The sequence below is a fragment of the Tiliqua scincoides genome, chromosome 1, assembly GCF_035046505.1.
Source record: "Tiliqua scincoides isolate rTilSci1 chromosome 1, rTilSci1.hap2, whole genome shotgun sequence".
In the NCBI taxonomy this organism is placed as follows: domain Eukaryota; kingdom Metazoa; phylum Chordata; class Lepidosauria; order Squamata; family Scincidae; genus Tiliqua; species Tiliqua scincoides.
The window spans coordinates 41,413,209-41,438,966 of NC_089821.1; the positions used below are offsets into that span (position 1 = coordinate 41,413,209).

Consider the following 25,758-nt stretch of genomic DNA (forward strand, 5'->3'; position numbering starts at 1 on the left):
TATTCACAGCACACCAATGTACCACAGGACAGTGGTTGAAAATAGCTTCCCTAGAGTATTGCTTGGAGGTGGTGGGGATTGGATGAGGGTTAGCAAGTTGAAATTTAAAAAACAAAACTGGACAAAACAGAGCCTCTTTTGATCTGGAAAGTGTTGATGCAAGAATTGGACTATCAACATATTCTGAAGCAGGCTGCACTCCCTCTGCAGGAACAGGCTTGCAGTTTGTGTGTCCTCCTGGATTCTTCACTGCTCCTGGATAACGAAGTGCAGCAGTGGTTGGGGGGGGGGGCAGGAATCCGTCCTGCTTAATCTGGTACATGCCAAAGAAGTGAAATCTGCAAGCAGGTTTGGAGTGAAAGAGAAAGAAAGGAAATTAATTCCCTGAACACAGCTAGCTAGAAATATGGTCTACTCATCTTGTTTTGTTTTCAAGCACTGCACCATTGCCACAGGGGCTGAACTGTGGTCCTGCACAGTGGCATCACTAGGGTTTTCATCACCTGATGTCAGAAACATCACTCCCATGATGGACCGCCTCCCATACAGTGGGCAGGGCAATGCCCCAGGTGGAGGGCATGGTGATGCACCATCACCCTGCCCCCTTTGGATTTTTGTCTACAACTTTTGATAGAATATATTTCACAACACAGTTTGTTTCACTGCATTCCTCATGAAATTGCACATTGAACGATATATAACATGATGGTATTATTTGAAAATACCAAGTTTTAAAAATTTTTGGCTAGTAGTGGTGTCAGCCCCCCGTGCGTGTCACCTGGTGCAACCCACACCTCCCTGCTCCATCCTAGTGATGCCACCAATCCTCTGCAGAGTTCCGCTGCAGTCCCGCCCCCCCCAGGAGTGCGACAGGTAGACTCCCAATCCACCATGATCTCACTCCCATCAGGGCATTGTCCAACCCTTGTTACTCCCTCTGTTACTTCCTCCTTGCTCCCCACAGGCAGCTGTCCCAAGGCAAAACCATTGTGCAGAACCCAAGGGAAGTCTACAGCCAGGGAAACCCTGTCTGTGCCCCAGTGGCGTCACTAGGGTTCGCGTCACCCAGTGCGGGATGCCAGCTCATCACCCCCCATGCAGTGGGCGGGGCAACACCCCAGGTGGTGGGTGTGGTGATGTACCATCACTCGGCCCCACACTGGTTTTTGGGTTGTACCTTTTGATCGAACAAAGATAGAACACGTTCTGCATGAAATGATGCATTGATTGATATATAACATGCTGGTATTATTCCTCCAAACTGTGATTTTAGTGATTTTGGTCCCTAGTGATGTCACACACACACACACACACCCCAGGTGTCAACTTACTAACATCTTATTGCAGCTGTTCTCAAACTTTTAGCACTGGGACCCACTTTTTAGAATGACAATCTGTCCAAGACCCACCAGAAGTGATGTTATGGCAGAAGTGTCATCATCAGGCAAATTAAAATAATAATAATAATAATAATAATAATAATAATGATGATGATGATGATGATGATGATGATAATAATAATGGTATTTATATACAATTTATATACAGCCTTTCTTGGTCGCCAGATTTCTCCTCAGACTTTAATTCAAGGCGGTTTACATAGGCAGGCTGTTTAAATCCCTGTAGGGATTTTTACAATTAAAGACAGGTTCTGTCTTTCAAGAACCACACAACATTTCAGATGGAACTTTTGGGGTCTGTATCATTTTCTGGCCTCCTCCCACACAAGCTGACAAGCAGCTCCTTCCAAAGAGCAGGTGGAATAACTCTGCTCAGCTTGTCAACTGCTTCAAGGTCTCACCGTTCATGGTGCCGATGGCCTCGAACTGGTGACCTTCAAATGTTATCTTCAGGCAAATGGAGGCTCAACCCTCTAGACCAGATCTCCTGCCCTGAACAAACAGAAGCCCGCCCTGCTCCACCAAGTGAATTTCCTCTGTAGCCTGCCTGCAATAACACCCTCCCTCCAAAACCAGTAAGGTTTTCAGCCCTACCCAGTGCCCAGTTCAATTTAAGAACTTCTGTTTAAACCAGATCACTATCAGGCTTTGCAAGTCTCAGAAAGGTTCACCTTATCAGCTGAAGACTGTTTTGGTCCTTTTTAGTGTGTGTGGGGGGGGGGGGCTGCTTTCTGGAGCACTTGTTGAGCTCCAGATCCATCAGATCAGGACCATTCTGGTTGCCTTGCACTCTCCTTCACCTGATCTTTCACACCAGCCAAGGCACGTTTTCTTACTCATGAGTAAATGCGACTGTGAGGCTTAGTTTCGCTTTCTATAGGGCTCAATACATTCATCTGCTTGGAGGCAGGGACTTCCTTCTCAGGTGTTTTTGGAGGCTGCATTCATTGGATCAGGACCATTCTGGTGTCATTGGATTCCTCTCAGCCTGCTCTTTCTGATGGATTAAGGCAAGTTCGCCTACTTGCGAGTAAACATGTGATACGGCTCACTTTCACTTTCCATAGGGATCCATGCATTTTTTGTTCTCCAGTTTTTTGGTCATAATTTTTGATAGAAAGGAGATATTTCACTTTGGTTTTTTGACCCGTGTGCATCACCCAGTGTGGCCCGCACCCCCCTAGCGATGCCACTGCTCTGCCCCCTTGAGGGGCAGGGGCAACAGCAACAGGGGCAACAGTATCTGTATGATCGTGCAGCCCCATAAAAAGAGGGGTTTCTTTAACATACCTGGTGGTTGTTCTGCCCCCCAGAGGGTATGGGGAGCCTGTGATCCCCTCTGTGGGCCTCCCTGCACCTCAGAACTGCACCTGAAAGTGATCACAAACCACATCTGCTTTCACAACTGAGAAGGACTGTGCCAGCATTTCTGAGAGGGCTATGATGGTGCAATGTTGCCTGGATGGGCTTAGGTCAGATATGATGGATGTTGCACTGGTGCTGGTGTGTCACTGGCACAATGTCCAAAAAGAAGTGGGCTGTAGGAGTGGCACAATCCCAATGGAAGTATATTGTGCAAACAGATAAATCTGTTGCTATACTGGGATTTCCTTTGTTGTTTTCCAGATGATTTTTTTTTTTTTGCAGTTTTGTTTTAGCACTGCAACACCAAAATTAACAGTGGGAGAGATTCCATGTGTACATCTCATTAGTTTCATGAATCTCACCACTGAGTGAATTAAAAAAAAAAAAAATCACCCTACAGTGGATGAGAAAGTGTCATGAATCCAGCCACATCATCCTGGCTATGTTCCCAACCACTCTTCCGCATTCATGAAGGAATTCTACTGTGTCATTTTTCCATGTCTGCTTTATGCTGCTTTGTTCCATTCAGTTCTCAACATTTCAGGATGTCATTACCCGATAGTCACAGGAGCAGCTGTTTTGTATTACCCTCACTTAATTCTCCCTGTTCGAGTATCTCTAAGGAGCTACTAACTTCTCAGCTTGTGTCAAAGTTAAAATTCAGATGAAGTTAACTCAAACATGTGGACAAGAGGACAATGCTTCTAACGGTCCAATTCTATCCAGCACAGGAGCAGCAGTGCCAAGTGGCTACTGCTGCATCCTATGCTGGAACTGAGCAGGCTGGAGGGCTCCTTGGAGTAAGAAGACATTCGTCCCCTTACCCCAACCAACATCCCAGCTTGCTCAATGGGGCTTCTGGAGTCTGTGCCAACTATTTTGCTAGCAGTCACTGGCCAAGCTGCTAATCCTCCCACCAGCTCTCTTCTAGAGGCTCGGGGAGATGGTACGCTGCCTTCCCAACCTCTGAAGACCTTGTAAAGCCGTCAGAGGGTTGAGAAACATCACTTCTGGTTTCACGGAGGAAACCGGAAGTGATGTTTTTATGCCCTTAGAAGGCATTCTGTGGGTCCAGGAAGCCTACCCAGCTGCTTCCCTGGCCCTCAGAATGCCTCTGGGTGATAGGCCCTCAGATTGGCACGCCGGCGGAGTACCACAGGGGTGTGCCACATGGGGGGTGGCGGCATGTCGCCACCCCCAAGCCTGGTGCCCAGGACATTTGTCCCCCTTACCTCAGGTACACCACAGGTGAGGAGACTGTATATCTTCAGAAAAATTTAGACAAGTGTCTAGAAAGACAATAAGGAAGTTCCACATTTTCTTATTTATTCTAGGATTGGTTTGTAGTGATTTGTTTCCCTGTGTAAATTCTTCTGCAATAGCCATTGGTCTCCAAATGATAAATCTGAAATCTCTTAAATCTCTACAGAGGAATAACATTTATGGGCCTAGAACATCGCTGGGCAGGCATGAAATAAATTTGAAGCGGCAGGTGCAGCATTATTTATCATGTTAACCCTCCTGACACAACACATTTCTCTGAAGTTCTTATCTTGGTGATGCTCCCCACAACAAAAGAAACAAAAACTTGCAGAGGATGTTCATGGTCCAGCAGGGATTTGAAAGTGGTTCTCCCATGGCAAAATCAATCCACCATTCAAATCCTGGAGAGGTGGAAGCCACCATTCAAAATAGGCACAGATGGGTAAGCAGAGCTGTATCTTAAGTTTCAGGGAACACGGTAGTGATTCTCAAACAGTGTATGGCATGAGGTGCATTGAAGGTGAGAGGGGGAGAGGAAAAATTGTGTGCCAGACCATAGTTTATTCTAATACAGAAATTATCAGTGCATGTTAAAAGTAACAAGCTTACTTTTTACAGAGTCCTTTAATGAGGCACTTGTGCTTGTTTGGCATCAGTTAATCTCTTTATGTTGGGTTGAACTGAAGAAACACTCAGCAGCAGGTCATTCTCCACAGATAGTTTGTTTCATGGCTTTGTTTTTACAGCAAGAATTGATGAGAATCCCAGTTCCTTAAAGGTGTTGTTGCCAGGAGGATAAATACCTGAAAGCTTTCGTTACAAGTTTGGGGTCATAATATGGTTGCAGCATCCAAACCACGTCAAAGTCTTCTACCAGATATTGATACCCTCTTTCCTATTGAATGTGTTCGTAGAAGTTTGGTCCAACAGTTTCCTCCTTTCCAGAAACAAAGCACAATCAGCATGGAGAATGACAGAGTAGTGGTTCATTAGTTTGCTAATGCTACAAGGAGTCCTTTTCCCAACTTCATTCCCAGGGAAGGATAACTCTATCCACAGTTGATGTGGACAAGCAGAGCTTTGAATTCAGTGGAATATGAAGATCTGTGTGTAAAGAATTGGCACTTAGTCTTCAGTTTTGCTTCAAGCCTAGTTTCACCCCTGAACTGCTGACAGATAAGCTTACCAATAGATTGCCATTGGTTCAAGCAGTCAGTCCTGACCCTTCCTGTCTGTCTGCTCATCGTGATTGGAGAGCAGCCGCAGCAAGATGGAAATGTATTCCTCTTCAAATTTCCAAAGGATAACTGCAAGAGCAGTGTCTCATTGAGAAGCCTTCCCTCTTGGAGGATGATGTTGAGAGCTTCACTCACGGCCTACAAATCATTGCAGGAATGATCTATCATTGCTCGTTTAACTAGACATGTTCATAATTAATGACAGCACATTTGAAGTCTGAAGTCACTCAGCTGGTATTTTAAAAATACTGATCAGAAAAATTGTCCAATATTTTTGTGTAGCCTTGAAATATTTACCTATTATGAATGATAGGTTGGTATTAATCAAAAATTCTCCAAGGTAGGATAATCGCTATATTTTTCAAGGCATAGTATAAGGGGTGCAAAATATTTTAAGTCAAGAGGGGGGTCACCAATTTTTTTAAAAATAGTGTGGCAAGGCAAAGAGGCAAGATGCAAGTCAAGGTGCCTGTCCCTCTTAGGGTTGTATAAGACTCTTTATTGGAAATTTTGGTAAGTGAAGTTTTACATACTTGTGCAGCACTGTGACATGGTGTGATGATATAGTTGTAAAAATAGGCAAACTGTCATAAAAATGGTGTCACCTTCCATTTTACAGTTTATAATGTTTATGAATACTTTACAAAGTATCTTTGGCAACATTTTGCTGCTGCCAGGGCCGAAGTGGCCACATTCTGCAATGCTTCCAGATTGCTTTTTGCAAGCAGGTACTCCAATTGTTGTTTCAACAAATGAGCTCATCCTACCAATAAACCAGAAGGAAACTTAAATCAAACCTTGTCAAAAGTAGAGCAATGACACATATAGTAACAGCCCAATCCTATTCTTCTCAGCCGACACAGTGATGCCAAAATGGCTATTGTAACTTTCTGAAGATAGCAGCCCAGTAGGTCTCCACTATGTAAGGGAACAATTTGTAAGCCTTAGCGGTGTGTGTGTGGGGGTCTACTCAGATCTGTGCTTGCAAAATTGCTGGTGCAGGTCCACGTGGACACATGTTGCAGGATCAGGTCTGGGAAGGGGTTAGTATTTGGCTGCTGCAGAACCCATCCCCTTCCTAGACCCAGTCCACCTATCCCCCACCCCTGTCGCTACCTTGTTTCACCCTTCCCGACCCTTTCCCACCTATCCCACCACCTTTATCAGTGGTGATACCTGGTTCCTCTGCAGCATGCAGGAAAGCTCTGTCCTTCCTGCTGGCACTCTAGCAGTGTGCAGCTTCAGCCTCTGTTGCAGTGGGAGGGGGTGGGATTGGCGGAATAGACTTTCACCATATCTAACCCCTGTCCTGGGACTAGTAGATTTATATGGGCTTCTCGGACTTCCACCAACTAAACAGCTGGCGGAGATCTGAGTAGCCCGCTTGGGCAGGCTAAGTCATTACTTATCCCCTTACTCCAAGGAGACCTCCAGCCTGCTCCTGACAAGCACTGGATACAGTGGGAGCCATGAAGCTTTCGTTAGGATTGGACTGTCCGCCTGGGTAGTCTTGGGCAGCCCATTAACTCTCAGGTTCCTGTCTGTAATATGAGGAAAATAATACTGGCCTACTGGGGTGGGTTGTTTCAGGGACTACAGAAATAATGTGATACACCCTAAATACACAGTTAACACTATAGTATGACCAACCTGCATCTGCTCAAATCTTCTCTTCTACAAACTGTCAGTGGTGCATTGCCCAAATACCCAGAATAAGACAAGAGACAAAGTATTTTAAATTAATTGGGCACAATTTTCTTGAAATAGCAATACACTGCAGTCGGTAATAACTCACCTAACACACACACCCCCATTAAGTGTGGGCTCCTACCATGGAAATCATGACTAATTCACATATGGCATCCTAACCCCTGGTCTGGACTGGAACCTATAACTAGGTGAAGGTCCAAGTTAAAGTGAGTTGCACCAAGCCATCACTTTGTCTGTTATCATAAGGAGGTGTGTTCACTAAAGGACAAGAGTGATGGAGTGGGAGAGAAAGTAGTGAGGAGGAAAGGAGAAAATCCAAAAAAGAGTGAAAAATGGAAGAATATAGGGAAACACTGAAAAGGGATCTCATTTGCACATTGTGGTTAAAAATGAATCTGAAACTGTTGAAAACTGTTGTGTGAATCATAGAAAAAAGGCTCTGGACAGCTATGACTTCTCTTCTTGAACCTGAAGCCAGAATCATTTAAAGTTACTATATTTATTCAATAAGTACAGTAAACTGAACCATTTCAGTGGGATGTTGAAATGATAAGTTAAGGAGAAATCCAGTGGAATAAAGAGGAAAGCGGGCAACAGATAATGCAAAGCAGTAAAGAAACCATAGGCAAGTTTCTTAGCAAGATAAGTTGCTGTTTACAGCTATATCAAATTAAGCTGCTAACCAGGATTGAAATACTCTTGTGAGGAAAAAGAAACAACCTGCTCTCTGTCCCTTTAAGACAAAGACTTCTGGCTGTGCAGCCATTAATACCAAGGACTGTAAGTTTTCAGCAATACTGAACTCTCGGTGACCCGCACAGACAATAATTACTTTAGCATAGGATTGACAATAACAGCAACAAACTCCCTCAAAATAAGCACAAGCCTAAAATATAGTTTAACCCTAGAGACCTAAGCAAGTACAGTGTCTGTCCTGAGTTGTTCCTTGATTAATAATATAGGCTGGGACAGTCGCAGCGGAGGAAACGGGTTTTTTTGCAAACGGTTTTTAAATGTCTCGTGTTCCAGTTTGCAAGCTGGCAAGGAGCCAGGCAGCCACTGTGGGGAGATAGTCCGTTACAGATATTCTGTTCTCAATTAAGCAGCTGTCCACCATGGGCACATCCTGGGGGGTTCTTCTCCTGTGCAAGTTCCATCAAAATGAGCAAGAGCTGCACAGTTATTTTGTTACATTCTGGGCTCTGCCTATAGGATTGTTCCCCTTCTGTCATCCAAGCTGGGTCTCCCTAAGGTCTCCAGGAGTAACCCTGACTGAGAAGTTCCTGGGTGCTAAGCTTCCCGGGCCCACAGAACAATCCTGCCCAAGGCGGCAAGAACAATAGCATCTTGCATATTTTAAAAGCTTGTACAATCCACAGAACTATATTAAAACACACAGAGCTATGAGAAGGCACCCTGTTGCCAGGACTCAGAAATGCCTCATCAAAATCCTAAAACTGCATTGCATCAGACATAACAGGGGAATTGAGTGTAGTCCCTGAAATATAAGGGGGGCTTAGAAAGAAACAGACACGAATTCTACACATCAAAATATGACACCAACCTCAAAGACACTTGAAACAAGCGATATAACAAATTTCTTCCCCCCAAAATCCCTGTATTTAGATTAACTTTGTTAAATTCAATTATTAAGAGCAACTTTTAAAACAAATGTAGTCTTTCTGTCTTTCTAACACTACAGTTACTGGGAGGAGATGTGTGTACTGTTTGCTTCTTAGGCTGCTGAGTGGAAACTCACTTTTTCCCCTTCGATAAAAGCTATTTAGGAACTCGGAATGAATGCCGTAGTGCTTCCTTGGCAGCTTTGTTAGACATAACATACTATTATGGGATAGCATTTCCTCCGGCTCCAGTCGGAAGCAGCTAAAGGCAAAGAGGCCTAAATATAGACACAGCAAGTCTACAAGATTCTGTAGCTTTTTGATTAAGACCATCACCAATATTCATGCACTTATTATTATTTCATGACCCTCCCATTGTCAATTTTTTTTAAAACCATAAATGGATCATCCATTTCAAAACTTACCATAGCAAGAAGGTATACTGCATTTCATATAGATCCCCCAGTATCCATATGTGTAGGCACTGCCAAATTAAAAGAGCAAGGTTCTTCCAATGGTGATTAATGGGGATTACACAACTCTTGGCATTGTTAGCCTTGCTTATTATAGTCTTTAATGTTTTCCCCCCCTTAAAAACTCCGCTCTATGCATAGGAAAATGTGATGGCGTAGTTCCACAAAGGCAGATGTCAGCCATATGGTGACCTACCGTTATAGGCATGAGCAAAAAGTCTTGGCTGAGTCACGTTGAGTAAAGAACCCCAGTGGAAAGGATATCAGCAGGCTATTATTGTATGAGCAGAAAAGGATTCTAGAGCTAAGGGACCCAAATCAGAGCTTGCGAACCTGCCTAAATGATTTCATCCCTCTGGTTTGGCAGATGAATGCTGGCTTTTTACAGTTTTCATTGTTGAAGTGGTTATTATGTTTTGGTGGCGACCATGCTAGGGAGAATAGTGGGCTAATTTCATTAAGATCTGAAAAACCGCAACAGTAATGTAGTCTTTCTTATATCAAGGTTGGTCTGATAGTCCATACTCAGAGGTACTTAGATCCAGATTCAAATCAGAGTCCTTCCACCACTGTGTAAATTATCATACACATATCTTTTTTTGGCCTAGGTCAGGAGTTCTCAAACAGTGTTCCAAACACAGGATTCTCTGGAAGCTTTTTAGAGGTTCCTCAGTCAGATGATCACTAATTGAACAGGCAAGTCTTCCCTGAAAGATATCATGCGCATCAAACTTTTATTCTTACAAATACTTTTAAAACCAATTGAACAGATCATCCACTGCATAGGAAAAAATTCATATGAACATCTGCTAGATCACTAATCACACTCTGTCTTCACGGAAGGTTAAGTAGTTCATCTACTCACAAACCAAGTGGCTCAAAGAGTAGAAGGGTATCTCAATCCTCACAGTTTTCCAAGCTTATATCTGATTTCTCCCCAGGGAGAAACAATATGCCTCTAACAGTTCAATAGTATCTTTGTTTTCTATTTGAAAAGCATCTTGTTTCATAGGCAATAATAATAACAATATTATTATATTTCTCTCCATTACAGAGTGGTCTAAAATATGCTTGTCTGTGGGAGGATTACTCATACGCTGTGGTTGCACATTATGTTTTTTTTCCATGCATGGATTTCCATAGGGGAATATTCATAGGTGTACATAAAGCTAAATGACAAATAGCTTTGTTAATTCAATTTTAAAGTACACTTGAGATTAAATAGAATGAAGTCAAACATCTGAACATTCAGTTAATCTTAATGTTAACTACACACATGGAGAAGAAAATCCCAGGGTATACAAATTCAACTTTAAGCAGATATAGTATTTTAAACCTTTATGGTATTCTTCTTCAAAAAAGAAGTAGAGAAGTAGGTCACTATGATCTCCACTTTACAGGTAGAGAACTGATTTGCCCAAGGCCGAACCAGAAATTCAAAGAAGAAAATAGTACTGGGCCACAAGTTTCTAAGTCTTGTCTTCCGTTGTTCATACACATCCAAACTGCAATTTCAATGAAGGGTACGTGTTTCAGAGGAGATTTTGTAGGAACACATCCAATAGCCAACATGATAACCCCTAATAAAGTAGTAAGATGAGCACAGATTTTCAGCCTAGTAGAAGAGATTCTTCATGACCTTTCCCAATCTCTCAAGTGGACATAATATTTCTTGAGCTTATATTGCACTTATGTAAATATTCATACCAGCAAAAATATAATATTGCTGAATCCATAGCTCCAGCTTTGGCTGTCTGCATATTGTTAAAGCAGTTCAGATATATAACTCATCCCCCTGGAAAAGTCTGTTTTCATAGTAATCTAGTTAGTTACTAAGCAATCTCTCAGGTGCCACTGTAGTGGGAAAGCACATCCCAGACAAATTGTAATGACGGCTGACACCAGGCCAGCTTTCCCCCTCGTTCCATATAAAAGCTAGCAAATCCTAAATCATCAGTGAAGCCATGGTGCTTCCTTGCCCTCATCATTCAAGCATGTCTTTACATCAGGGACTAAATCCATCATGACACAGTTTAAGCAAGAAATTTATTACATGGTGTCTAAAAGCCCCTTTGAGTGGGTCTGAAAAATTAAAAGTAGGATTAGGCTTTCAGCACGAAGCATGTGCATCCCAAGGAAATATTGCTGAATAAATAACACAGCTAAAAAAATGACCATCATGAAAGATATTTATACCCTTCCTGTACTTTATGTTTCAAGAGCACATAGACCAAATAGCACATTTGCTCTAGTGGATGTTAATGCCACAAAATGCAAATGCATCTGAGTAATAAAGAGAAACGGTTCACTCCCAATATATCAAAAACCATCTACATTTACTTTGTCCTCAGTCAGTCCTAGATGGTACATTCAACATCAGTCTACCTTCTGGATATTGATAGTAGTTGGATAAAACCGATTTTCTTAGCAGTGTGGCTAAGCCATAATATTCATTTGTAGCCAAAATTAAAAATGAGCTTCCCTCTCTAATGTCCATAGAGATGCCGGGGATTTAATTTTAGGCCTTCTGAATGCAAAAGAAATATACTTCCACCAAGCTACAAGCCCTCCCGATGTCATATTTTCAGCTTAGAAATCAACATGGATGTCACATTTCAAAGTGGTGTTGCATCAGTTGCAGTGAATATATTCAAGTGTAAAAGAAAAGTGGGCTGCTAAAGAGGTGTGCAAATTTATTTGTTCTAATTGTTCCTGCAGGAAAAGAAGTGGATCCTGGGGGACCCCAATATCAGCATTCCACTATTATCAATCTGACTTTTCCCCACATCAGAGAACATTAGAGCTCCCTATGATTCTCAGTCCCTTTATTCTCTCTAGAATCAAGCATTAGACCAGGGATGTCAAACTCATTTCATACAGAGGGCCAAACAGCATTCATGATGCATGCAGAGGACCGGAAGTGATGCCATTTGGCAGGAAGTGATGTCATTAAAAAGGTCATAACCAAAAATAAGTACCACTTAAAATTCATTAGTTTCAAATGACAGAAGCGGAAGTATCAAATCTTGATAGTATTTCAAGATATGGGAGAGCACAATTTTCATGTGGGCTGGCCTTTTAGCAGAAACACCTCAGCACTGCTCAGCAGTTGAGAGCCTGAGGGCCAGATAAAAAGCTTCTGCGGGCCGCATCTGGTCCCCGGGCCTTATGTTTGACACTCCTGCATTAGACTCTCTGGATCTTTTCAAAAGGAAGCCTCCTCACCTTCTCAAAGAAATAGCGCAATGCAAAGAGTACAGTTGTAGAATTTAATGGCTGGACTAATAAGACTCATGACACAATCCTACTGAAGTGTTGCGCTGGTGGAGCGAGTGCATGCTGTAGCAAATGTGCCATAAAGCATGCTGTGATAGCACAGAAGTTAGTGGCACTCAAGGAAAGGTCTGCACCGTCCCACCGGGGCCAGATCTAGATGGAGTACACTGAAGCAGGTAAGGGCCGCTTTGAGCAGCGTAGGGGAATGGTGTGGGGTGTGGGCCTATTTTTAAAAAGGGAAAGAGGGGAGACCCGGGAAACTATAGGCCGGTCAGCCTAACATCCATACCGGGTAAGATGGTGGAATGCCTCATCAAAAATAGGATCTCAAAACACATAGATGAACAGGCCTTGCTGAGGGAGAGTCAGCATGGCTTCTGTAAGGGTAAGTCTTGCCTCACAAACCTTATAGAATTCTTTGAAAAGGTCAATAGGCATGTGGATTTGGGAGAACCCGTGGACATTATATATCTGGACTTTCAGAAGGCGTTTGACACGGTCCCTCAACAAAGGCTACTGAAAAAACTCCACAGTCAGGGAATTAGAGGACAGGTCCTCTCATGGATTGAGAACTGGTTGGAGGCCAGGAAGCAGAGAGTGGGTGTCAATGGGCAATTTTCACAATGGAGAGAGGTGAAAAGTGGTGTGCCCCAAGGATCTGTCCTGGGACCGGTGCTTTTCAACCTCTTCATAAATGACCTGGAGACAGGGTAGAGCAGTGAAGTGGCTAAGTTTGCAGACGACACCAAACTTTTCCGAGTGGTAAAGACCATAAGTGATTGTGAGGAGCTCCAGAAGGATCTCTCCAGACTGGCAGAATGGGCAGCAAAATGGCAGATGCGCTTCCATGTCAGTAAGTGTAAAGTCATGCACATTGGGGCAAAAAATCAAAACTTTAGATATAGGCTGATGGGTTCTGAGCTGTCTGTGACAGATCAGGAGAGAGATCTTGGGGTGGTGGTGGACAGGTCGATGAAAGTGTCGACCCAATGTGCGGCGGCAGTGAAGAAGGCCAATTCTATGCTTGGGATCATTAGGAAGGGTATTGAGAACAAAACGGCTAATATTATAATGCCGTTGTACAAATCGATGGTAAGGCCACACGTGGAGTATTGTGTCCAGTTCTGGTCGCCGCATCTCAAAAAAGACATAGTGGAAATGGAAAAGGTGCAAAAGAGAGCGACTACGATGATTACGGGGCTGGGGCACCTTCCTTACGAGGAAAGGCTACGGCGTTTGGGCCTCTTCAGCCTAGAAAAGAGGCGCCTGAGGGGGGACATGATTGAGACATACAAAATTATACAGGGGATGAACAGAGTGGATAGGGAGATGCTCTTTACACTCTCACATAACACCAGAACCAGGGGACATCCACTAAAATTGAGTGTTGGGAGAGTTAGGACAGACAGAAGAAAATATTTCTTTACCCAGCATGTAATTAGTTTGTGGAACTCTTTGCCACAGGAAGTAGTGATGGCATCTTGCCTGGATGCCTTTAAGAGGGGATTGGACAAATTTCTGGAAGAAAAGTTCATTATGAGTTACAAGTCATAGTAGGTATGTGCAAGCTCTTCTGATTGCCAGATGCAGGGGAGGGCATCGGGATGTGGATTGTGTCTGTTGTCTTGTGTGCTCCCTGGGGCATTTGGTGGGCCACTGTGAGATACAGGAAGCTGGACTAGATGGGCCTAGGCCTGATCCAGTGGGGCTGTTCTTATGTTCTTATGGGGTGGAGGGCAACGACAGGCAGCCAGGAGGGGGCAAGATTTGCAGCAGCAGTGCATTGTGTATTCTATCCCCCTTCCCGGCCCAGATGCACCAGCATGAAGCAACACAGCCTTGCATCAGCTATTTAGCAGGCACAGGTCCTGCAGCAGCTCTCCTCTGGAGACTTCCAGCATTGCAAATTTCCCCATAGGATGCAACGTAGCCTATGCTGGCATTGCTGCATTGGCATGGGAGGAGGTGTTGGATAGGATTGAGTTGTCATTAGCCCCAAACAGCAGCACATCCCTGATATTTCCTTTCTGTCTATAGACCCTAATACATCAGTGATGAAAGCAGCCAGAGGCTGCTTAATGCAGTTCTAATTTGTCCCTCTCAGCCTAACTCCTCTGCTACCTGTGTATATGTGTCCAGGGGGCAGGATCCCTATGTGCCCAGGTGTTGAGAAGACCCGCAAATACTGCATAGTATTCTGGCACAACAGTGTCAGAAGACACACAAGCACACACCCACACTTACTTTCTGGTTGATTGGGTTTACATTTCTGGTTGATTGGGTTGACGTTTTTAAATGCATATCGAACGCATAATGACAGCAGCCATTATGGTAGAGAAGGAATGACTTGTGTGCTCTGCTTTGTAGAAATCTAAGTATTGCTTAGGAAAAGCAATCCTCCATCTCATGAATTCCTGAGAGGGATGCCTACATAGCAAACACTATCACAAGGTCAACCACTCAATTAGCCCAGGCAAAATCCAGCATACAACAAAATCATGATAAAAAGATAAAAGCGTACCTTGAAAGTGAGAGTGAAAAGTGCATCAGAACACAAATCATGTCTTTGGTTTTCTCTTACAAACATTTTCAGCCTCACCAGCTGAAAAGAGCCTTGTCCATGCCCACAAGGCCTAGAAGCTCATCCTTGAAATGGCAGCAGAAAATTGAGTCATTTAATCTGATTGGTGCTGGAGACTGATTGAAACACAACTGGGGGCTCCACTGTAGAGACGTACTAAGAGATGGTATCAATCAGGCAGGGGAGTCTGCCTGCCTCCATACCTAGTTTGCTCTGAGTAACACAAAGCCAATAATGACACTGAAATGCTGCACCAGTGCAATGGAGCTTCTCTCTGTAATGGGCTCCTACTTATCTTATAGAAAGGCTATGTGGCTCACTGAGCCTTTATAGAAAGGATATGTGGCTCACTTTTCAGGAAGCTACACAAGTGCTGCAATGATATTCCTCACATTTCCCTACAAAGAAAAAGCAATGTGATGAAACTGGAGGTTTCATAGTGATCGACAGCGCTGTTACGGGGGCAATATATGGATACTAAGATAGACCTGGAAAGAAAAGGTCTTTGGATACAACACATTGTGTCACTGAAGTCTGCATAATACTCCTTCCAGGCAGTGGTGAAGCTAGTGGGAAGGGGCGGTCTGCCCCAGGGGCCACCCTTAGGAGGGTGACACCACTAGTGACCAAAATAGCTAAAAACGCGGTTGCTAGGAATAATACAAACATGTTATACATACCATTCAATGCGCAATTTACAGCAGAATACAATGAAACAAACCGGAGTGAAATATCTCCATTCTGTCCAAAGTTATGGCCAAAAAAACAGAAAACAAAAATGCAACTTTTATGTAACAAAAGGCACAATTTCCTTAACTCAAAATGGACCAATGAGACTGATTATTCAAAGAGCCAATCAGACGTTACTATGACAGTATTGGACCAATAAAGTGTTAGCAGGGTGACACCCTGCGGGGTGACACCAGGGGTGGATCCAGTGTTTGTGATGGGGGGGGGCATGAGCACTATCTTAACTCCAGAGCCCAGGTCAACCAGGTGGGTAGACCTGGGCTTCTGGTTGAACTTTGGCCCCTGTGGTTTTTTGGGCAGGTCAATCTGGGCTCCCATCTCGACTTGGAGCCCATATCTACCTGCTAGATAGACCTAGCCCATATCTACCTGCTAGATAGACCTGGGCTCCCATTCCAATTGCCCCCTGGAGCCACCTCTCCCCATCCAGACTTGGAGCCCAGATCTACCTGCCAGATAGACCTGGGCTTCCAGTTGGCCTCTGGAGCCACCTCTTCCCGTCCAGAATTGGACCCCAGTTCTATCTGCTAGGTATACTGGGTTCCCATTCTGACCAGCCTCTGGAGCCCTCTTCTAAGCAGCTAGACCTGGGCTCCTGTTCAGACTTGGAGTCCAGAGCTACCTGCCAGGTAGACCTGGGCTCCCATTCTGACAGGCATCCAATTTTGCTCCCCATCATGGTGGGTGCTTTACCCACTGACAAATTCATTTTGTCAGTGGGTAAAGCACTAGGGTGACGTATAGGAATGACAAAAATTTATGGGCCCCAAGTGTCAAATGCTTCCAGTGTAAAAGCTGCTGGTGGTAATCTGTGACCTTCTAGTCCAGGTTGAATGTTACACATTTCCTTACTGAGGGAATGCTTGTTAAGGGCGGTGAGAAGCTCTCTGAGATGTAAAATTTGAGCCCAGATGTCTTAGAGCAGTAGTTCCCAAACTCTGTGTCCAGGACTCACCAGTGGGTTGTGAAACTGACAGGGCAGATAAGCTATGTGCAACAAGGGTTAAACAAGCTACTACTTACGGGGGGGGGGGGGGAGCACTGCTGCCCAATCACCATTATAGCCACAGACCTTGGCATTTATAAATTAGGCAGCAGTCTGTAAGGCCTCTAAAAAGTTAAGGAACTACTGTAGAGACTATCTTCTTGTTGTGGCCTGTTGTATTATCATAGGAACCAAGAATAACTTCCTGAGTAAGTAGGAACCTGCCACATACAGTCAGTTCTCCTTATCTGCTAGGGTTAGGTTCCTGAAAAACCAAATTAGCAGATACTGAATCATTGAGCCTATGGGGAAAATGGAGTTAGGTTCCATACACCATACAGTGGGGTTCTTCACCATACACTCTATGAATTTTATGGACTTGAAACTTACTTTGAAGATTATGGGGTTGGGTAATACCAAGGACTTATCAACCTCTCCAACGCCTGAGGCCTTTTTACAAGTGCTGCTGCCTAAGGATGTACGTGGGGCGGCGGCAAGAAACAGGGCCTTTCAGTAGTGGCACCAATGTTATGGAACTCCCTTCCCCTTGACTTGAGAATGGCTCCCTCTCTTGAGACTTTTCGGCGAGGCCTGAAGACCTTGCTGTTTAACCAAGCCTTCTGACTTCATGGCCTTTTTAACATCTTTTATACATCTTTCAGTTGCTTTTTTACAGGCCTGATTCCTCTAAGAACTGCTGTTTTATGCTCTTTTTTATTCTTTTATCTGACTACTGTTTTTATGGGTTCTGCTAATGTGTTTTTAATATGTTTTTATCTGTTTGTGAAACTATGTTTTAATCTGTTTTATATGTTGTTAGCCGCCCTGGGTCCCTTTGGGGAGAAGGGCGGGATAGAAATAAAGTTTTATTATTATTATTATTTATTATGCTTCCTCCTCCGTGCTGGCTATCCCGCCACTCATTGAAGGTTGCTGGTCCAACAATTATGCCTCAGAAATCAGCAGTGGTGCTTCACCCTTCCTCCTCCTCTTCTGTCTCTTGGCCCTGGGCTTGCCCCAGCCTCAATATTCATGGATAACAGAATCACAAATAAGAAGGTGTAGGTGGTAATTCTGCCCTTCTGGGATAAGGGAATTCGCAGATAATGAATTCGGATGTAAAGAGAACTGACTGTACTGATTCAAACTATTGCTCTGTCCAGTTCAGTACTGTCTGTACTGATTTGCAGCATCTCTCCAGCATTTCAAACAAGAATTGTTCTGTTCCAAACAACAGAGATTGACTCTAGGCCCTTCTACACAGAAAGGCAAGTGCTCTGGCACTGAGCTACATCTGTATACCCAGTGTGTATAAGAAATACATATACAGAGAAACGCATTTTGGTTGGTGCTCTATTATGGCATACATTCACTAGGGTTCTTCCAACTGGAGAAACCCAGGCTACCCCAAGGCCAAGTAAATTGTTAAAATTACATATTCAAAAGATGCATGCACTGTAATTCGAGGCATGTTTTATTAAGTATGTCCATCTGAATTCAGCGAAGCACACTGTTTGGTATGTGTACTTGAGATCACAGCCTTAGCTTCATTATTTTCAAGGGAAAGAAGTTCCATATTTCTGGGGCAACTTTTTTGTTGGCTTCAGTCTCAAAAGACTATGGTATCGTGCTCTGAATGGTGGTTCTGGAGCAGTATCTAGTGTGGCTGAAAACGGCACTTTTCAGTGGGGCAACTTACTGCAGCAACATTAAGATGAAAGAGGAATTACCAGGAGCAGTGGTGTAGCTATGCCATTGGGCACCGGGTTAAAAAACAACAACATTTAACGTCTCCCAAGAAGTACTTCCGGTTCTAGGGAAAATGGGAAGTGCATTTCTAAGGTCTCTGACTGGTCTTGTAAGGCCTTCTGAGGCTTGGAGAGGCTGCACATAGACTTTCTGAACCTTAGAAGTTCTGCCAAAGCCTTAGAAACACACTTCCAGTTTTTGCTAAAACCAGAAGTGCATTTCTAAGGCTTACCCAGGCCTCAGAAAGGCACCACTCTGATGTCCCGTCCCGTCCCCCCCCGGCATAGCACTTGTCCCCAGCCTCTCCCCCTTAGGTAAGCCACCGATCAAAAGGACACTCTGGGCTTATTTAAAGATCCCAAAAGTATACAAGGAATGTTCCAGAGGCACACTGGGGTTAAGTTGCTTAAAAGCATCAGAGTTGGAGGGAGACTTTAAGAGACAAGTAGGGCTTGGTGGCAAGTACTCAGATAGTATGAACTGTTCAGGTATATACATGAACTAGAGAACAATAAACTGAGCAAAGGTAAGGAGTCGATCCAATGAAAGTATAGGTGCACAGTTCAAAAGCAGCTGATGAAGCAGCGTGAAGGGTTGGAAAGAGATTAGGCAGTAAAATAGGAAAGAACACAGGATGGATGGCATCGCACTACCCACTGGTGTACCTGGAGGAGCCAGGGGAGCAAATGCTGCAGGTGGCACCCTGTGCCACTTTTTCATTTTATGGAGAGGCATTTTCAGGTCCATTTTCAAGGCCTTAGACAGCCTTTTAAGAACTGGGAAGGCTGCCCACAGCCACCCTGACCCCAGAAAGCTTTCTGAGGCCTTCAGAAGGCCAAAAAAAAGGTACTTCTGGTTTTCAATGAATATCAAAAGTGACATTTTTCAAGAAGTGGGGCATTTTGTGATCCTGTCCTTGGCTAGCACCGGGACCAGGTTTGCAATTGGCACTACCTGGTCTATTGAACATCCCTAGCAAGAGTAGTCTTTGATAGTAAGAGCTACTGGCTCTTCTGCACCTCAGCAAGAGCCTGTCTGGTTTCTTCCCAATTCCCCAGGTAAACACCATTCATGTACTCATTCAACATCATTCAAATGTACTCACTTAAATTTAATGTTTTCAATTGTACCGAAGAGATCTCCAACCTATAGATTGCTGCAAGATAAAGATTAGTGGCTCCAGAACATAAGTAAGGGATAGGGATTGTGAACAGCACAGTCCAAATGCATGTTAAGACCAAGACCTTCACATAGAAAGGAACTAATATTCATATTAGTGCTTTGCAGTCTTTGTTTCCAGGACTTTTTGATACTTACCTCTTCATAGTTAAGAAAAAATGCCAGACTGGCCTAGGTATATGTGTTTAGGAAATTAAAGTTATGGCCCAATCTTATCATGGATTGGGCCAATGCGCAGAGGGCTTTATGACAGCAGAATACAGTTCCACTGTCATAAAATGGCCTCCAGTGGTGACCACTTTGGGTGTGCTGTCCTGCCATTCCAGGCTGTAGCACTGGAGGCCTGTTGCTGGACATACAAAGATAGGTGTGACATTGGCGGGGATGAAATGAAGCAGGGAGAGATTGGAATGGGGAGGGGAGTGGGTGGAAAGGGGGCATGGAGGTAGGCAGACAAGAGTTGGTATCGGTGACACTTGCATGTGCTGGTATCCTAACCCTGCCTTTCTCCCTTACTGCTGCAGTTATATGCAGTTATGTGAGTGTTGGGAGAGTTAGAACAGACAAAAGAAAATATTTCTTTACTCAGCGTGTGGTTGGTCTATGAAACTCCTTGCCACAGGATGTGGTGACGGCATCTGGCCTGGATGCCTTTAAAAGGGGATTGGACAAGTTTCTGGAGGAAAAATCCATTACAGGTTACAAGCCATGATATGTATGTGCAACCTCCTGATTTTAGAAATGGGCCATGTCAGATGCAAGGGAGGACACCAGAATGAGGTCTCTTGTTATCAAGTGTGCTCCCTGGGGCATTTGGTGGGGCCGCTGTGAGATACAAGAAACTGGACTAGATGGACCTATGGCCTGATCCAGTGGGGCTGTTCCTATGCCTCAAATTCAATGGCAGCAGTGGAGGCTAACCCCCAGGGTAAGCAAATGCTCACTTACCCCTTGGAGACCTTTCCAATTGCCTCCCCTTTCACAGATACAGTGCATACTCCATTGGCATGGCTGCATCAGTGGGGGGGGGGGTGAGATTTGGGTAGGATTTGGCTGGCCATTGTGCTTTATTACAAAACACAAGATAAGAAAAAAAAATAAATCTCAAGAATTCTCATTGGTCATGATAACCAAGTAGAGGAATGCTTCGACACACCTGGGATGCAGAAATGGATTACAAAGAGCTATGAACTGTGTTCTTCACCACATAAATTGATGTCAAAGCCTTTAGCTTAGTTTCATTACCTTTTGCAATAAAAAACTGAAAGCCTAATAAATGTTGGAAAGACTGTTGTACCTAGAAAGGATTTTAGGTCTTGTCAGAACCTATACAGATTGGCTGCAAGATGTGTGACATAAATTACAGTCTATTTGAGTAAAAAAGAGTTCTATTTCAGTGTTTTCTCACACAATACATTTTATAGTACAATATTTTTCTTTATGTATAATGTAATTAACAGCCAGGAATTCCTTATTTCATCAATCTGCTTTTTATACAGTGTTGTGGCATAATGCTGGTAGAATTTGCCTGGAGTAGATCAGATTGATCTGAAAGTCTCTTACTCTACTAAATGCTTGACCCCTAGGTTCACTGAATTCACTAAATACAGAGAACGAGGGAACCAATCACCTTGGTGGAACATCCGGTTCTGCAGCCCTCATTTGATAAAGGCCTTGACTGTTTTCAACCTTTTCAAGATGACTGGATGAAAGCTGTTCTCTCAGAGTGGAAAGGTTAATCTACTACATTACTGTTAATCAATCACTTGAAAAGACTGAGACTGGTAGCTCCTTCTTCCAGCTAGAGGTTCTTGCATAGTCATGTGGGATCTTCTCATACAGACTAAAGGAAGGATAGACAGAAACACTGCCCATTTAGATGATGGGTGTCTAATCCAAAGCTTTTGGTGGCAAATTCAGTGATAATTTTGAAGAGACCTTGTGTATGGCTCAAAAGGTGGGGAAAAAATAACAGGAACACAGTTTTCCATAATGCAGTTTAGTCCTTAGAGCCAAAATAACCTTTAAAAAAAGTTAATCACAAAGGTACACTTCTGTAAAAAAAAAAAAAGACATGATACAGAGAAGAGGCAGTGATATACTTACGAGACTTTCTAGACTAGAGCAAGGGTGTCAAACAAAAGGCCTGCGGGCTGGATGCGGTCCCCAGAAGCTCTTTATCTACTCCTGTGATAACTGGTCTCTCTCAGCACCAGCATCAGCTGCTCTCAGCTGCTGAGATGCAAAGTGATGCATTGGTAGAAGTGGCACTACTGATAGGGTAGCAATGGGAAAACCCAATTATCATATGAGTCACCTTTTCCGCTGTGCCGCTTTTGCTGAGGCACCAGGAAGGAGAGACAGAAGGAGGACTCAGAAAGCAAGAAATGGAACTGAGGCAGTTCTAGAGAGGTGAGAAAATGAGAAGGAAAAAACTCCTGAGCCATTGGGAGACCCAATTATCACATGGGCCTCCTTTTCAGCAGTGCCACTTCTGCTGGTCACTTTGCAGAGCACCTCTCGGTTGCTAAGCTGAGAAGAGATGACTTGGCAGAAGTAGCTCTGCTGAAAGGACAGCTGAAATTTCCCCCAAGGGAGTGGGATGAGATGCAGGAGGCTGGGGGAGGGTAAAATCCCCAGAAAGTCTGCCTATCCCTGATTTACAGGCAAGAATTCCTGTCTTCCTCTGCAGTCTGCCCATGTCACATCCCACTCATTTTTCCTGGGTACCAACCCTCAGAAGAGGTTTTACAGTGCTGTAGGGGGATGCTGCAGAAAGGATGACGTACAGAAGATTATGCAAACGTCATTCTGCTGACACAAGTTGGGATCTAACCTTGTATACTCCATCAGATCAGAAATGCATTGCTGCTCCCCACGCTACCCAGCTTGTATGAGTAAGGATCCAAGCTACACTGAGCAGCCAAGGATGCATATATGTGGTTTAAAAAAACAAACAATAGGACTCTTGCTATTTTATGGGGAAGGGATAGTGAAAAGAGGACTGAATCTAGCCTTCACTCTCTTTCTGAATAGCTATTTGGCAGGGTTTCAGATATATGCACAACCCCAAGCTGGGAAAACAGGCTTGCATCTGTCCTTGCATAGATGTCAGCATGGTTTTTTTTTCAAAGCTTGAGAAACACTTCACTATGATCCCTGTGACTTCAAGTCTGTAAGTGATTCAGAACATACAAGAATTTCTGAAATGAGAGATATTTAAAAATCTTGCAATTTTATTTGCATATAAAGGCCGCTAGATATATAATATCGCAATAAATTTAAAAGAGACAACTGCTTTCCTAAATTCCATTAAGATAACATAAAAACAGAATAAAGCTCAATAGCATTTACAGTGGTAGAACAGAAATAACTATTTGCAACAATATTTTGTGCTAGCAAGATTGCATTTACACACAGTGCAAAATAAGGGAAAAAAAGATATGGAAAGACAATTTGAGAATATTTTAAATATAAAGGACAACAAAGCCTTATTTTAGTTAGGCTTGATTGTATTCATTTGAATCTATACATGTCTGGAAACTGCACAAAGATTTTTAAACTCAAGCTCTTGAAGGCCTTGAGCGCTTCGAAAAAAAACAATGTGTCACATCCTTCATAATTCAGATGTGCTGTACAGCATAATTTTGCAGATGCTACATTGGCAATATTAAATGCCCAGCTTAGTTATAATGCACAAAAAATACATATATAAAAATCCATATTTAAAAGGAGTCAGCATTTACATGTTTTTACTGCATGGAACACCTGCTCATTGCAGCTTTCATCCCCGTATTTTTAAAGCTAAAATAATTTAAGAAACTCACCCAAACAGTGACAATTTAGATAATCACATACAAGATGCTGCTATCTAGTTGGTCATTAAAGTAGGCAGAGACAAAGGAAACCTAGAAGGCTATTTTCCCTCTCACTGAGGCATTACCATTAACAGGCAAAAGTTAACAGCATGCACATGTATCAGTGGGCAAATGGTTGAATATCATGCTGGTCCAGTGAGCTGTTCAGGTCACAGGAGCTCTGATGGGAATGAGCATCTTCTTGACCCAGAATGACTTCTCCATTCTGGTGGCAGTAGAAACGTGCACCCCAGTGCCAACTGAAATGAACACCATCTCCTGCTCACAGATCTGTGGCCACAATCCAATAGACAGATAGGCTGTTTAAGCCAGCTGATTTCAGTAAGGGCATCTAAGACCGCAATCCTGACCAACTTTGCAGCACTGACATAAGGGCAATGCGATTCTGAGGTAAGGGAACAGACATTGCCTTACCTTGAGGAGGCCTCCATGACTGCCCCCCAACTGCAGGATGCAGCACATGCCCCACTGGCACTATGCCAGTGCTGGAAAGTGGGTTAGGATTGCATCCTAACTCTTTGGTAGATTGTGGTCAATTTTTGAACAAGAACATCGACAGAACTTTGGATTGGGGAGCACATGTACTATATCAGAAATGAAGAGAAGAAAGTGGCATTTTAGTATTACAATTTTTTAAAGTTCAAACAATAACAGATGTGCAAATCTGGGTGTTTTTTCGGTTTTAAAAACACTGCCCCTTTAAGCTTATTTAATAATATTAAAATAAGGTGTCTCACTCATTAAAAGAAAGCTTGGCTGTCCTTTTGAGAACACTAACAATTTACAATGGCAAGTTCATTTAAGAGAACATAAAACTTCATTTTACAAATTCACAATGCTTTATCAATTTCAAATGGATGCTGCATTTCAAAAAAAAAAAAGCACAACCTTTATTTTCTTCCTGTTGTACTAACCATTTACAAAAAAAAAAAAAAGCCCCACATCGTTTGTAAAGAAACATGTTAAGAGAATGAATGTTTTTTAATTAGAAAAATGGCAGTTTATAGACCTTCCCCCATGGCGGCAGTGCTTCATGATCCTTGTGGGGTTGGAAGGTCAAATATAATTGGTGGGTTGGTTGGCTGAAAGCTGACTGTACATGTTGAGGCATTAATGTATGTCGTGTAACCGTCTGTCATAATGCCGTAACCTGTAGGGAAAATGTGTCACACTTTTACTGTAACGTAAACAAACAACACTGACCTAGCACAGTGCCTCAGGGTGGCTAAAAGAAAACGCTCCTTGTAAGCAGGGTTTTGGAACCAAGTTCACCTAAGCCTTTCCAAACCAGCTGAGCACTCCAAAGCTCCCAGATAATTTCCATTTTTTGATAAATGTGATACACTTTTGCTTTAATTAGAACTACCTGTTGTCGTCCCCCAAACTTTAGAGAAAATCTTTTCTTCATTTGAAAATACCATGTAACACAAAAGGAGTGCTTTTTTCCAGAGCTCTTTCGTTATTTTCTACCCTTGTATGTGTGGAGAAATCACTGTGAGGCTGGGCTTGTATGAAAACATTCAATATGCAAACCAATATGCGTCAATACATTTTGTCAGGCACCAGTTTATAATACAGGGGATGTGAGGAAGGGAAAGTGAGAAAAGATGAGGCTACTGATTTGTGCCGAATGTTCATCACTCTGAATTCGCTTTGTGACATCTTCATGTAGACACATCTGACTGGCCACATGATGTCACAAAGTCAATTCAGAGTGAGGGTGTTTCACTAAATAGGAAAAATGTTCACTTCTGCGAATGCACTCTCACTCCCTTAAATGTATTTGCAATGCAGACCTATGACCTTTGGTTTTGATCTCAAAGAATACGTAGATGCTAAGAGTACATTTTAACTTTTCCAAAAGGTCTACATATGCATGATAATCTCTGACTACTACGCATGTGTAGACCTTTTGCAAAAGGTAAAATCCCATTGATTAGGTGTCTGTGAAATGAGGGTGGTGGCGAAGGAATGAATCCACACCTGCACCCACTCTTAATAAATGGTTGTCAAGACTTCAGTTAAAGGCCTTGGCATGGCATCCTTGGATAGAATTGAGGAAACACATATACAACACTAGTTTGTGGTGTGATTTCCATCCAGGGCAGAATGTGCAGGTGGAAACCTCCTTCTAGATGGATTGGGTTATCTTGACAACAGGCATTCATAGAAGCTGAAATGCATTCCCCTCATTTTAATGTGCAGTTTCTTTGTGTGGGATGGGACAACTCATATGAATTGACTGAATAGGATTCACATTATATTAGTTCTCTGGAATGCTCATTAAAT

General features: G+C 43.2%; 1 protein-coding gene across 6 annotated transcripts in view; it reads right to left on the reverse strand.

Annotated features, from left to right (window-relative positions):
* Window positions 1-236: 236 nt before the first annotated feature.
* MPPED2 (metallophosphoesterase domain containing 2) overlaps window positions 237-25,758 on the reverse strand; it is a 186,844-nt gene continuing 161,322 nt past the window's right edge. For 5 of the 6 annotated variants that reach the window (XM_066626780.1, XM_066626786.1, XM_066626781.1 and 2 more), the window contains one exon: window positions 22,848-24,619. In XM_066626780.1, the coding sequence (XP_066482877.1) occupies window positions 24,501-24,619 (119 nt within the window). In that variant the 3' untranslated portion in view covers window positions 22,848-24,500. Of the gene's footprint in view, window positions 339-2,690; window positions 2,771-22,847; window positions 24,620-25,758 lie in introns of those variants that run through there. The other variant, XM_066626787.1, reaches the window with a different exon arrangement.